The following is a 14,498-nucleotide window of genomic DNA, read 5'->3' on the forward strand; positions in this document are numbered from 1 at the left end:
CCGCCGCCTCCGCCGCGCGGCAGCCCCGGGAATACTCCTGGCGAGTAAGCGCGTGACTGCCAGCGCTACTCCCAGTGCGCGAGGACGCCGGTTCGAGAACCTGAGGGAACTTGCTTGGAAACGCGCCCGGTTTGCACCAACCAGTCGTCACGGGGTATCGCCGAGGAAGAGCCCGCCGACTTGTGCGGTCACTTTGCGCGAAAATCAATCGGCACGGGGAAACGGAGTGATTAACCGTCGTTAATCGGCTGAACGCCCCACGCTGCAGATAGCGTGCATGACATCAACACGGTCACGCACTCACTCAGGCCATTCGCCTCGGGGGCCCCGGCCAGGCCCCGCCAGGCCCCGGCAGGCGCCACCCGGATGGACGGACTCCCCCACTAGAGAACAAGAAGGAAAAATGATAAGTTTTCGATAGCGAAAGTTGCTGGTGACAGCGATTGTCCTTTGGCACGCTGGCAGGCCGGCGCGGTGGATGCGGTGGAGGCGGTGGAGGCCCTCCCTCTGCCCGCGCCTGGCCCCGCCCCTCGCCCCTGCCCCCGGCACGCGGGATGTCGCCACGGCACGGCAGCGCGGCGGGCCGCGGCGGGCCGGCAGGGCTGAATGTGGACGGGGCGGCGCGGGGCCGGGCGGGACGCCACCACCGCCAAGAGTATTTTTAAGCCGGCCACATTTGTTCTCCTTCCCGTCCTTGGTCACGCACACAATCTCCTTTTCCCTCCTCTATCAATCGGCGCAGCTGCGGGGCCGCGGACTGCGGGCGGGAGGCGGGCAGGCCGCGCAGCGCTAGTGCATCATCGCAGTGTAGTGCATCGCAGTGCATCGCAGTGCACCGGACCGGCGTCGCACTAACAAACAAGGCGGCGGTGGGAATGGCCGGCGACGGAGTGCGCTGCACGGCGCTGCAGCTGTGATTGGAGGGGAAGGCCGAGGCTGCAGAGGCGCGGCCCCCGGCCCAGCTTCCGGCGCACTGCTCCTGCAGGGACACTGGCTCCTGAGCACTCCCGAGACGCGGCAGCGCGGCAGCCGCTCAATAAATACTTCCCCGGTGACGCAACAACGGCGGCCATTTTTGGCCGGCCCATGTGACGGCGGCAGGTGGGGCGTCACATCGTCGCGCGCGTCTGCAGCCGCCAGGCCGCCACGAGGTGGACCCCGGCGCCCCGCCCCGCTCCGCCGCGCCCCGCGAGACGCGCTTCCCCGCCGCGCCCCGTCGGTGTCCGCCTAGACGTGCCACTCAAGTCCCATAGTGTCACAGATGTGACGCAGGCCTCAAAACTGTCTCTGACCCAGCGCAGCGGCCGAGAGCTCGGCCTCCTCGCGCGAGGCTAGGCGGGGAGCGTCCTGAGAATCGCCGCGCTGCCCGCCCTGGCCTGGTGGCCGAGAGGCCGGAGCCCAGAGCATGAACATGATGGGCTGCAGGCAGGTTGGGCAGGGCGAGGGCCTCGTTCGTCATGTACTACATCATCATCTCCGCGAGGGCGATATCGCGGTTCGCTGCGCCGCCGCCTTGCCGCCGCTATGGCCGCGCCCCGCTGTCCGCGCAGGCACATTCGTCTTGCCTACCGGCCTGCCTGGCGGCCTGGCGGCCCGGTCCGGCCCGGTCCTGCCGCGACCCGCGAGACGGCGAGGCGCTGCTGGTGTCCCTCCCTAACCCTCCCTGATCCCTCCGCCCTCCGCCCCGCTGGGCCGCTGGGCCGCTGGGCCGCCCTACGCCCAGCTGCACCTTCCCGCCGGGCCGCGGCTCACGCCCGCCCACGCCCACAACCTATTGATCTGAGTTTGAATCCGAGTCTGGGCCTGGGACCTGGGCCTCCCGCAATGCGCCAGCATGCGCCAGCCTGCACCAGCCGGCCGGTGCTCCAGCGGACAGGGCGGGGCAGACCGAGCTGGCAGTCAGGCTGCACTCGCGAGCAGTGGCGTGGCCGATGGAGAGCTGGCCTGAGGGGAGGAAAGTGGCACTTTCTGCCAACTCACAGGGACAATGTGTGGCCTTTCGCCTGCCTTTCAGGCGGCAACGGAGGGGTAAGTGTCCTTTCGCCCTCCACCGATCTGCGCTTGCCCGCGGGGCGCCGCTGCACTGCGGTGCAGTGCGGTGCACTTTTGCTGCCGCTCCTGATTTATGGACCCACCCTCCCCGCCGGCCGGTGCACTGCCAGGCCGGTGGCCAGGCCGGTGGCCAGGCCGGCCAGAAGGGCGGGGGCCGCGCGGGGCAGCTCGCTGGCTACCGGGCATTACTTGGTCGCGTGCCACGAGGTTTGTCCACGGTGGCGTTTGTCACCTTTTAAATCACAAACACGGTCCCTACTGTCTAAATTTACGCGACGGAAGCCTCGGCGGCGCGGGCCCTCCCTTTCCCTTCGGCCCGTCGGCCCTTGGGGTGCGGCCATGAGCGAAGGGTCGTGGCCGCCGCGGTGCACCGTCACCACCGTCACCACCGTCACCAGGCCCATGCAGTGTTCGGCGGTTCGAGCAGGGCGGATGAAAATGTCAACGTCCCGCTCCGCCTGTCCCTCCCTCCCCTCCCGGGCGCCGCGTGCCCGGTGTGTCGAGCCTCAAGTGTCAACCGGGCCGGTCGGGGTGGTGCCGAGCACCGCGGCGCCTGGCAGCCAGGTTGGTTCCGAACAGGATTCTCGTCGCTCTACCTCTCTCGCACTCAAGGGGCGTCGCGTACAGGTGCGAGAGAGGCAGAGCGACGGAACGCTGCGCGGAACCAGTCTGCAGGCCCCAGCCCAGGCCCCAGGTCCCGCCGCGCCGAGCCAAACACGCCGAACAGCGCGCGGACACGGCGATACACGCGTTGTTTGTCGCGTACCGCGTCCTTTTAATTGGCGGAGAGGCGGCCCTCCACCGCCATGGGTAACAGGGCCTTCTCCCTGACCGACGCCGCGGCCCTGAACGCCGCCCGCCCCGCAAGGACGCCGCGCGAGGCGGGAGAGCAACCCGGTCACATGCAGGTGCAGCAAGGCACGCCGCGAGATAAAAGGGCCTCTGTGTCTAACTTCGTCCCGTCTGCCGCGTTGCCCGCGTTGCGTTTTTTGCCCCCGACCTGGGGCAAGACGACGGCGCCCACTGTGCATATACCTGCGGCTGCGGCGAGATGATTGTCCGTGTGGCGCGGCGCGGCACGGCGCGGGATATTTTAGACCAGAGGGGGTCACGCATGGCGGCCGGCTAGTCACCATGTAACACCGAGTGCATCAGAGCCTCTCTATTTGTGAGCGAGTGTGTCCTGTCCTTTGCGACGGCACGGCGACGCGGTGCGGAGTGCGCCCAGTTGCTGGCGATAGATATAGAGACTGAGAGAGGGCTCTGAGTTCAGAGCAGTTCTTCTGTCTCAGAGCATCTCTCCTGCCCGCTCAGAACATATCTGCCTATGAGCATTTTCCTGCTCGCTCAGAACTTCTGCCTGAAAGCATTTCTCCCGCCTCAGAGCATTTCTTCTGCCTAAGAGCAGAGCAGAGCCCTGCACTGTAACCCTGAGAGCGCATTGTTCGATTTAACTGCTAGTCGCGTCTCCGCGGGGCGCCTGGCTCGGCCTGGACGCAGCGACGCGCACGCCAGACTGTGAATGCCGTGCGTGTGCGGGGCGTGCGCGGTGCGCGACGGTAGGCGATCTTGGGCGGTCAACGCCCTTCGCGGCTTCGCCTCGCGACGGTCCCCGCGGCCCGCCGAGCCCTCTGCACTCTGATTCCGTCTTCGTCACCCTGTCTCTCTCGCACCCGTGCGGAACGCACCGCGAGAGCGAGAGAGACAGAGCGACGAAAACGACTCTCGGAATCAGTGTGCTGCATCCGCCAAGAGCTCCGAACTCCGAAGGATCGCCTCGTCGCTCTGTCTCTGTCGCACTTGAGGGGCGTGCCGCAGCGTGCCGCAGCGTGCCGCTGGGGTGCGAGAGAGACAGAGCGACGGCAGGCGCCGGGCCGGCCGACCTGTCAATGGTGGAGCCGCGCCGCGAGACGCCGCGAGACTCGGAGGCGCTGCTTCGCTGCGGATCGCCGCAAAACAACGACGAGCACACTCCATCCCGCGAGGCAGCGGGGCACCACCACACTGTACCAGGCGACGACGGCGAGGCGAGGTGCAGGGCGCAGGGTGTAGGTCCCGAGGGAATACCACTGGGTATAGATTCGTGCCAGCGCGCGTTCGTTAAATTATAATAGGGCTCGGTGGCCGGATTCAATCGCGTGTGCATGCGGTCTTGATGAAAAATACGGTTCGCGCTGTTTTCAACCCGGCGGCGCGCAGACCCGCCCGCCGCGCCGGGCCGCGCCAGTTGTGGCCTCGCCCCCCTCGAATGCGAGCAATTTCGCCGCACTGGAAAAGCACCACTTTTTCATCGCCGTGCCATGCCGTGCCGCGCCGCAGCGGCGAGGCGGACAATCGACACTTAATTAACATTGCTCGGCTCAGCTGCTCATCTGCAGCGCGCTCCGCAATCTTCCCGCCGCTTTTTCTGCCCCTCCGTATTTCTATTTCTTTTTCTCGTTCCATCGACCGTTAGGGTTCGGCCGGCGGGGCCTTCATAACGCGCGCCAAATAATTGACACGGCTTTCCGAATGGCTAACGGCTGGCTGCCCTTTGGCTGCGCACTGCGCGACGCGGCGCGATGACTGCCTTGGCTGCCTGCTCGGTTCGGGCGGCGCGGCGCGGTCGTCATTTATTCACGATTGACGGACGAGGATGTCGCCGATGTCGTCGCCTGCCTGCCGACTCATTCCGAGAGTCGTCGCTCTGTCTCTCTCGCACCTACACGGCAAGACCCATCGATGCGAGAGAGACAGAGCGACGAAAGCGACTCTCGGAACGAGTGTGCTGCGAGGCCGTGCGCGCCGTGGGCTCGCTTGGGGCGGGGCACGCCTGCCGCGCTGCCGCGCCACGCCAAGCCCCCCCTGCGCCTGATGAGCCTCTACCCATTCGACAGCATGCCCCGCTCCGTGACGCCAGGGTCCTAGAGTCCTAGCCGCGCGGCCCGGCCCGGGAGGCTGACGCCGAGCGAGGGTGCCGTCGGCCTGACTCTTTCGCACCGGTGACACGCCCCGTGAGTGCGAGAGAGAGACCTGCCACTCGGTATCGGCCTGCGGGAGGGGCGGGGGTCGCGGCGGGGCGCGGCGGGGCGCGGCGGGCCCCCAGGGTGGAGCGCAGAGTGCCCCGGCCGCAGCGCCCCGCCCGGGATGTCACTCGGCGGGCCGTCGTCGTCGTCGCGGGCCCGGCCGGCCCCGCTGGCTGGCCTCTGACTTTTAGATGGGGGAAGGCGATTCGATCTATCGATATCGCGGGCAAACGACGCCACGCCGCGCCACGCCGCGCCGCGCCATGCCACGCGAACCCGCTCCGCGCGTGTCCCTGATGGCACGGCGGCGTCGGAGTTTTTTCTTGCTTCGCGTTGCTTCGCGTTGCTTCTCGTCGGGCCGTTTCTCTCTCGTCCCTTATTAACAAGCCACAAAGGCCGGATCACACTAGTCACGAGCCGTCCCACCTGCCCGGACAGTGCCTGGTTACTTCACTCCCAAATTTCCAGATACGTTGTTGAAAAAAAAAAAGCAGTCTGAAAATTCAGAACAATAGACCCTTTTAGTCGCCGCCGAATAAAGAACAAAAGTAATCAAAAAGCCAGGAACCAGAAGGTACGTTACTAGGGGTTTCTGACTTTTTAATTACTGTTGTTTTTCACTCGGCGACGACTGAAAAGGTCTATTTTGTCAACCTTAGCTGGGGCTAATCCGTGCTTTTGGGGCCTCGTTCGAGGTAAATTCGAACGGTGTGCAAGTCCGAGCGGAACTCGGTGATAAGCGAACGCGGACGCAGACATTCGAGCGAGATCATCAAAGCACAGCGCGTCCCTCGAATAAGACACCGTATCGGAAGAGTCCATCTGCTGAGCACGAAAACAGACTCTGATGATAACTTCAATGAGTTTCAATGGAAAACTATTTTCGTAATGTAATATTCAATAGCAAGTTCCCGATACGTCTTCCCTCGCCTGTTTGGGTGTTGGATGGATTTGTCACCTCCGCTCTGTAGACTAGACGGTAGCATGTTCGTGAAGTGCCACTAAGATAGTTTTACCTGGGCCCGCGAGGCGTCATGAGTGACTCCGAACCCAGCGTATTACAAGTGTTGACTTGTAGATCAACGGATTAGTGCGGCGAAAGTGAACCTTGAAATGCGATGTGTTCGGGATGAGCGGCGCGCTAGGCCCGGCAAGGCTATCTGCACAGTGGAGCAGATAACCCGTGTCCCCTGGACAGCGTGGGCCGCTCTATGGCAAAAGTCAAGGGGACGCTTCAGCCGTGCTTCAGCCATGCCTCAGCACGGCGACGCGTCCGCAGCCGGAGCGACTCTCCGCTCGATTGGCGTTTTCAGTGGTTTTCAGTCGGCCGGACCAAGATCTCGGAGCTCGATGACACAGAGTGCAAGGGCCCGGTGTGCTATTTGTGTTCTCGGATCGGATCTCGTATCGGCAGGCGTGGCCACCACGCCCTACCACGCCCCACCGCGCCTCGGCGCCGCCTCGCCTCGCCCCGCCCCTTGGCCCCGGCCACTCGTTTTAACGCGGCATTGAACTCTCACCTGGCGGATTGCTGGGCGAGGGGCGCAGTCTCTGGGCGCAGCCTCTGCGCGCAGCCTACAGGATTGCGCCCTTTTTGCCGGGGTCTAAATCAGGACAAGTCCCCCGGGACCCTCCTCTGGGGGCTCGTTTTACGCGCCCATTTCCCCGGGTGCTCTTTTCAGGGTCCGAAGACGCAGACCCGCGGCAGACCACCGGGCAGGAGGAAGAGAGGCGGGACGTGGCGGGGCGGGGTGGGGCGGGACCGCCGCTAATAAGATAGCCGCACGACGCTAACCACCAGAGCGGTGCGGTGCGTCCTGCTCGCCCTGCTCGACGCCAAGCTCGGCGCGGGCATGCTCGTCCTCCGGCGGGGCTTGCCCCTTCCGCCCCTGGGTGCGACGCCGCGACGCCGCGACAGTTCGAGGGCAGCGACGGCTTGACAACCCCTTTCAAAACGCCTGGCCTGGCGCGCTGGCGCCGCGGGCACAACAACGCGTGGCCTGCCGGTTTGGACGCAACCCTTGGCAGGGCCAGAGGGCCGCGGGCAGCCTCGGGCAATCGGAGGTGTCATTAAAGGTGCGAGGCTGCGAGGCGGTGGAGGTGGGGGCGGGGTGCAATGCAGTGCAACGCAGTGCAACGGCGGCTGCGTTCTGCGCTCGGCCAGTACTCGTCCGAGCCCGGCGCAGGCCACTTCGACGTGAACGTGCCGGAACAGGGGGCAGGGCCCCGCAGCGCCGAGACGGCTGCCCAGCACTGCCTGGCAGGCTGGGCCGGCAGCACCCCACCTGGTGGTGAACCTGGTGGTGAACCTGGTGGTGAACCTGGTGGTGAACCTGGTGGTGAACCTGGCGGTGAGCTGGGTCCGCGAGGCCTGACCTGACCTCACCGTCCGGGCCGCGGTGCGCCCGGGTAACCCCACCCCACCACGCTCAGCCCTGCCCCCCACGGCCCGCGGTACACTGGCTACCCGAACGGTACCCGCTCCTCATTCAACCTCATCCCCATCTCGGCCCGCTCCAGGCAGCTCCAGGCAGCTCCAGGCCCTCGGCAAGCCCCAGGCCAAAGGCCCGCCCCCGCCCGTTGCCCGAAGCGCGCCCCGTTCGAGCCGGCCGGTCTTTTGGCGGGCTGGCTCGGCTCGCCACGGCCCGGTCGTTCGGGCGGCTCGGCGGCCGTTCGGGCGGCGCTCGGCGCGCGTTCGGGCCGCTGCACTAGGAAAGGCTGGCGAGGCACTGGGCAGGACATGTGCTCGATACGAAGCCTCTGGCCAGTTTGGTGTGAGCGGTAGCGGAGGCAAGGGCGGAGAGTGCGCGGAGACGGCGAGGGTGCTCCGTGCCGAGCGAGCCGCGCAGTGCAGGGAGCACGCAGTGAGGAAGCAGACGACACGACTCGCACGCCCAGCGCGGCCCAGCGCCGCACCGCGCACGGCAGGGCACCGGCGCCGGCACACTGTTCAGTGACGTGCCAGCGGCAGCCAGCGGCCAGGCACCGCAGTGGATGACGACTTCCTCCGCAACCCAGTGGCGGTGACAGCAGCGACACCGGGCACGACGACGGCCACCACGGGCCTGTCATAACAACACCAGCTCCAGGATGGGCAAGAAGGGGACCAAGCGCAAGACGAGGTGGCGCGTGCTGCCCATCGGCGGTGAGTGTCTTCTGCTTCTCCCCGGTGACGTGTGTGTGACGTGCCGGCGGGCGTGACGCAGGAGTGACGTGCGTGACGTGCTGGCCGTCACGTGGCGTGCGTGACGGGCCGCGTGACAGTAAACACGCGGAGGGTGGGGGCGGCGGCGCGGCCTGCGGTTATCGGTGCATGGCCTGCAGGTGCGCGCCGCGGAAGTCGCGCCGCGGAAGCTGAAGCCGAAGCCGCGGCCTCAACAAACACGTTGTCTCTGGCGTTGAGGCTGCCGCCGCGCTGCCGGCCGCGTCTAGACAGCTCCGCCCAGGACTAGACGGCCAGCCCGGCGCCCCGCTCGCGTAGCTTCGAGTAGCGAACGCTTCGCCGGCTTGCTTCGGTTCGGCATTATGGATAGCAGAAGTGCCTCGATTACCGCCGCGTCACTTCCGTCGCCACGGCGCCTCGGCCTCGTTGCCGCAGGGCACCGCAGGGCACCGCAGGGTCGTTTTCGTCGCCCTGTCTCTCTCGCACTCGCGGTGCGTCCCGTGTGGGTGCGAGGGGACAGCGACGGCAGTGTAGTGCCGGCGGGCGACGTGCCGGTGGCTGCGCAGTGCTGCGACGCGTCGCGCCGCGAAGGCCCTCCTGCTTCTCATTACGCCGGTTTGCCACGTCTTTGCCGCGGCGCGGTGGCCGTGGTGGCCGGCCCGGCCGAGCCCGGCCTCATTGGAAACTGCCTGGCGGTGTTTCGGCGTGGGTGACGGCCGGTTGACAGCCCGCGGCCCGCGGCGGGGCGGAACCCATTTTCTCGGAGAAACGAGGCTGGGAGGGAATCGGCCGGGCCGGGTCCTCGCCGCCGTCTCGTCGCGTCGGCCCGGCGGTGGCGGTACTGCTCGCCGTGACGCGAGGCTAGATTTACGGGCGCCTGCACTGCACAGCAGAGCGCTTCCGAGACAAGTGCCTGCGTCACCGCACTGTCTCTCTCGCACTCGCGGGGCGCCCCGCCGGGGTGCGAGAGAGACAGGCTGCGCGCTGCGCATCGAGGCTGTGGTCCGCGGCAGTATTTGCTCGTTGATAACGGAAGCGGGCATGCCCTGCAGGCCCTGCAGGAAGGCTCGACTTGCTCGCCGTGATATTTATGTGTCGAGCATCGAGCGGCGCGACACGCCAGGAGAGCCTAATCACGCTGATTGCTGCACTGTAATCTTAATCCGCCGAGCCGCACTTTGTTGCACCGTGCTGCACTTAGTTGCACCGCCATTGAATCGATGAATCGGCGTCATGTTGCACTTTGTTGCACCGCCATTGAATCGTTGAATTAGCGCCGTGCTGCACTTTGTTGCGCCGACATTGAATCGTTGAATTGAATCACCGCCGTGCTGCACTTTGTTTCGTTGGATTGCAGTGCCGTGCCATTCATTTCGCGTGTCGCCGCTTCCTTTCCCTCGCCGGACGTACGCGGCCGATTATGTCCGGCTATTTTTATCTCGAGTAGTTTGGACTGGACGATTTGGCGTTGCGTCACTCGCAGGCCATCCCCTGCCGCCTCTCGAGGGGTTGGGTACTTGCATAACGCGACCGGCATGACGATTACTGTACACTGTAGGCCAGGCGGGCCGTCGCGAAGTCTCCGCCGCCTCGCTTCGCACATTGCTGTTCCGTTCCGTTCCCCCTGCCGTCCTCCTCGTACTCGGTGTCGTGCGCCGCGTCGCCGCGTCGCCGGCAAGCCATCGCGCGGCCTTGGCCGTGCCATCACGGGGCCCACAAAAATTGGACCGCCAGAAACTTGCCAAAAACGATGACGCGAAAACATAATTGGAAATGGTTTTCTCTTGGCAGTGTTCGGAAACTCTTTGCCTTGGTGCGACGGCGGGCCGGGCGGGTCGGCCTCTCCGGTGCTTTGTGCCGTTCCAGAGCTTTCTAGGTCTCCAGCTTTCCAGCGCTCGTATTAAAGAGGAACAAGCGTGCGTGCTTGGGTCCCGTGAAAGGGGAAGGGTCAGGAAGTTGTGGAGGTGGGGGGAGGGGGGCTCTCCACGCGGTAGTTCCCGGCGGCGCCGCGCGGCCGTGCTCGTAGAGCCCGTGACACGGACTTGTCGGCAGGGTAACGTATTGCAAAGTGATGTTTCAGCGTGTGCCGTGCCGTGCCGCGGTGGGGGGCGCCGGCTTCGCTTCAGGTCCGCCGGCGCGGCGAATTTTTGTTTTTGTTTACGAGTGTGTACGCGCGGAGGTACAGCCCGTTGTCGCCGCGAAGGTGGAAGGTGTGTCCCCGCGGCCTCGCTTCGCTTGCCTCGCGTCGGCTTTCCCTCGCCGCCGAGCGCGCCGCGCCGCCAAGCCGAGGGGAAGTCCAAGCCCCTCTGCTTCTCCTTCCGCCCGCGCGTTGACCCGCGAGGTGTTTATTTTTCCAATGGCCCGGACGGACGCGGAGTAATTCGATATAGCGGTTGATGCTGCCTGGTTGCAGCCGGTGTTGAAAGTCTAATTGCTATCCGAAGGGGGAGGGGAGTGGGACGGGTCACCGGGGGTGCGCGTGAGCCGGCGTGAGCCCTTGTCTGAGTCGCTTGTCGGGCTTCGGCCGAGTGCAGGCGGCTTTGACGTTTGGTGAGAAAGGGCCGTGTGGCGTTGTTTGTGTTTGGGATCGGGTCCGCTCCGTAGGCCGCAGGCAGGTGCGCCCCTGCGCCGCCCCTGCGCCGCCCCTGGGCGTTGCCACGCCCCCACGCCCCCATTCCACGGACGGACGCGGCCCGCAGTCGAGTCTGCGTGTATCGGGTTCCGAAAGGCTTTCCGAGGAAGTGCGCGGCAGACTGGCGGTGAGCGCGCATGCACGTCGCTGTCATCCGATGACTGGATTTCACGCGCGACATTGTTGCCGTGCCGCGGGGGTTGGTTGACTCGACTCCGGGCTGGCTGCTCGGTCTGCCCGCCTGCCTGTCTGGCTGGCTGCTGGGATGGGGCTCCGCCGAGTGTGGGGCGGTGCGGTCCTTGACAAACACACCCGTTGCCGCGACGCGACACGTCCCCCGCCGCCGTGCCCCGGGCCCCAGACTCGGCCCCAGGCCCCGCTCGTCGTGTTCCGTGCCGACGGGCGAGTCCTCGTGGACCCGGCGTGTCGCCGTCACTCTGGAAGGGTTTGTTACCTGCAGGGAATGCCCGGCCGAGGCTTTGGCCTGGCCGCCTGAGCGCTATGTTTAGCGCCCGTGGGCTGGCCGGCAGGCGGGGCGCGGCGGGGCGCGGCGGGGCGCGGCGGGGCGGGCGGGGCGGGGCGGGGCGCGGCTCTGTATCGCACAGCGAGCCCCCGGCCGGCACCCCCTGACGGCCGGCCTTTTGGACCGCCGCCGTGTCAGCACTTCGTCAAGATTGCGTCAGAGACGGTGCGTCAGGAATGGGATCAGGCATTACTCCCCCGTCCTTCCGCAGTGCACGCATTGCATAGCAGGGGGCGCAGGGCTGCCTCGCGCCGTCTGTCTGCGCACGGCGGCGCGGTCTTGCAGTGCGTCAACCTGGAGTGTCCCGGCCCGGCTGTCCCAGGGGCGCTCCCCCGCCCCCAGACAGGCTGCACCTGTTATCTATGCGCAGGGCTGGGAGGCCTGGGCCCGGGGCCGCCCCGCCCAGCTGGGCGTTTGTCTCTCACGCCTCTGCGAAGGCAGCCGGGGAGACCCAGACGGAGACCCCGGCGTGGCGAACGAGGGTGTGAGGCAGGTAGGTGTCCGAGGCGTCGGCCGCCGGGGACCTCGAGTCGGCCGGCTGTGCGAGACGACGGCGATGTTGCTCCTTGGGGCTTTGGGGCCTTATCGTGGTCCTCGGCGATAACGTGTAGTGTCACCCCTTCTCGATTTCCGTGATGCTTTATCTGCCCCCCGCTTTGGGCCGCCCCTGGCCGCCCCGGCGGTCGGGATGTACTCTGTCGAAACTCGGGCGGCGATGCTGGCGATGCCTGCCAACCACCACGCCGCGCCACGCCTCGGGGACAGAAAGAGGCCGAGCTACATCGTGGGTCCGCCGGCCCGCCTCGCCCCTCCCGGCCGCCTTGCTCGCCGCGCGAAGATTGATCGCGCTGATAGCGGAGGGGCATTTCGGCTCGCGGTGAAGGCTGGGGTTGCGGGTTCAAATCGCGCGATTGTCATCTTTTTTGCCCCTCTAGCGCCCGTAGAGGCGCTTGTTTACTTCATTATGGACGGCCGGGTCGGCTGATAGCCGTGAGGTGGCGCGGCGTGGTGGGCGTGGGGCGCGGCGTGGGGCGCGGCGTGGGGCGGCCCGATGGACAAGGAAGTGAAGTAGGCCGCCTCGCCGCCGCGCTCTTCGCGACAAACGCCGAATGCCTTTTCCAAGTATTTTCCGGTGTGGGGCTTTACGGCAGGTCGGCGAGGCGGAGCTTGTCGGAAACGCGTTGACACACTCGTCGCGCGGACACGGACGACAACGCGGCCGCCGTCCCGGTGTGCATGTTCGCACGTCCTTCCAGTCCTGCCACATGAGTGGGCAAAACTTCCTACCGTGCACCGGTGTGGAAGGGGTCGCCAAACCCCAGTAACCTCCTGGATAGCGAAGCCGGGGTATCATGTATTGCCTAGTAGGCAGGCTGAGGTTTCAATGGCAACCCTTTCGCCACTGGCGCATGGCGGGAATTTTCGTCAAGTATACTTCTGTGTGGTGGCACTGCGTCCGTTCAATCAGCTCGCCTTGTGTGCGCACTTTTTTCCCGCGCGAAATTCGGCGTTTGTTTGACGTGAAGGGGGCGGCGGATTGGTGGTCGCTGGCAGCACGCCTTCGCTTGATATGGAAATGGCGCTCGTACGTGTACATATGTACCGGTGCGAATGGCTTGGGTGCGTTTGCTTATGCATGGCCGCGTGGCTCTCAGCCTTTCGGCGGCTCGCGTGGAGTGGAAGTGAGGCCATAGAGAGCTGGTCTTAATGAACGGGAGAGGGGGGGGACGGGTTGCGCCCCTGTGACGTCCTCGTCCGCGCTCGCGGACCAGCGCTCTGGTGACCCGGTGCTCATGACTGCTGCCGGCCTGCTGGCCTGCCGGGTCACGGGGCCACTGTCGCGCAGTCCTATTGGCCTGCATTTTGTAGCGTGGCGCGGCGGACGGCGTGGACGCGGCGAAGGCCGTTGTTTTGGTGCTCGCTGGCGGCCGCGCGGCCGAGCCCGCGTCGCGGCGTCATGGCGGTCGTTATTGTAATGATGGTGGTTCCTCCTCTGATGAAATTAATTCGGGCGTGTTTGTTATTCGGTGCGGGCCGTACCCGGCCGTGCCCGGTCGGCGCCGACGTCCGGGTCCGTTCCTTTGCGTGTCGTGCCTGCCTGGCGGCCTGGCGTGCGTGTAGTCGCGCTCATCGCGAACGAGTCGGCCGCGGTGCGCTGCCGCTCGGCCCGGCTCGGCTCGGCCTGTCCGGTGGGGCCCGGCGGGGCTTGTTGTGGCCCTGTGCTCGGCTCCGCTCGGCTCCGCTCGGCACCGCTCGGCCCGGCCCCGGCTAGATCACGCCGCGCGGCGTCTGCCTGTGTCCGCCGGGCGTCCGTTCCGCCGCGGTGGCTGCCACCCGCGTGGTGCGGCGGCCCGCCCCGAGTCCAACCCTCGAACGAATATTATTTATCGGCGGCTTCCCAGGAGGGCTGATTCCGAAGACACCTGTCTGTCTCCTGCGGTACGCCCCGTGAGTGCGAGAGAGACGAACGTCGTCTTCGGAAGCGGCCCCTGGCACCCCCTGGCCCGGTGGCGCGGCGCGGAAGAAATAACGTGGCGGGGCGGCCGTCACGATGAGCCACGAGGCCGAGGCCGCGCCGGTTTAATTATTTGGCGGTGTGAATGGGAATCCGAATGGGCACGCGGCTAGCAGCGCTCCGGCAGCTCGTCGCCAAGCCCTTGATCCGGGCCCGGCTGGCCCGGCTGGCCCGCGGACGGACAAACGGACCGCGGGAAGGGGTAAGAGTTCAATATCCGTCCGGGGGGGGGGGGGCTGGCCGTTTGGTTGAGTGTGAATCGGAATGGCTGTGCTTCACGATGCGGGTATCCGGAGAGAAAAGGGGGGGGGGCTGCACCCCCCAGAGGCAGTTTGCTGCACTGCCGCAATTATGGGTGTGGTGGACAGCGCGCCGCGCTGCAAGTCGATCGAGCGGCCGCCTTTGTAGTCTTTTCTAGTGTGCCGTTTGCCCGCTGCACTGGTGCACGTGTTTGTCTGCCTCCCTCTCTCTCCCGAACCCGCCGCACTTCCTCCGTAATGACATGTGTCCCGCAGCCAGCGGGCTGATGCCGAGAGTCGCTTTCGTCGCTCTGTCTCTCTCGCACTCGTGGGGTGTCCCGTACAGGTGCGAGAGAGACGGGGCGACGA

The 14,498-nt window shown here is 66.2% G+C and overlaps 1 protein-coding gene across 1 annotated transcript in view; it reads left to right on the forward strand.

Moving 5' to 3' along the window:
• The first annotated feature begins 7,812 nt into the window (after positions 1–7,812).
• The window catches only part of LOC117653310 (nascent polypeptide-associated complex subunit alpha, muscle-specific form-like), a 34,492-nt gene continuing 27,806 nt past the window's right edge, over positions 7,813–14,498 (forward strand). The window contains exon 1 of the mRNA XM_034398915.1: positions 7,813–8,202. Coding sequence (XP_034254806.1) covers positions 8,148–8,202 — 55 coding nt within the window. The 5' untranslated portion in view covers positions 7,813–8,147. The remainder of the gene's footprint in view (positions 8,203–14,498) is intronic.

This window comes from Thrips palmi, unplaced genomic scaffold (assembly GCF_012932325.1).
Source record: "Thrips palmi isolate BJ-2018 unplaced genomic scaffold, TpBJ-2018v1 HiC_scaffold_8, whole genome shotgun sequence".
Classification (NCBI taxonomy): Eukaryota; Metazoa; Arthropoda; class Insecta; order Thysanoptera; family Thripidae; genus Thrips; species Thrips palmi.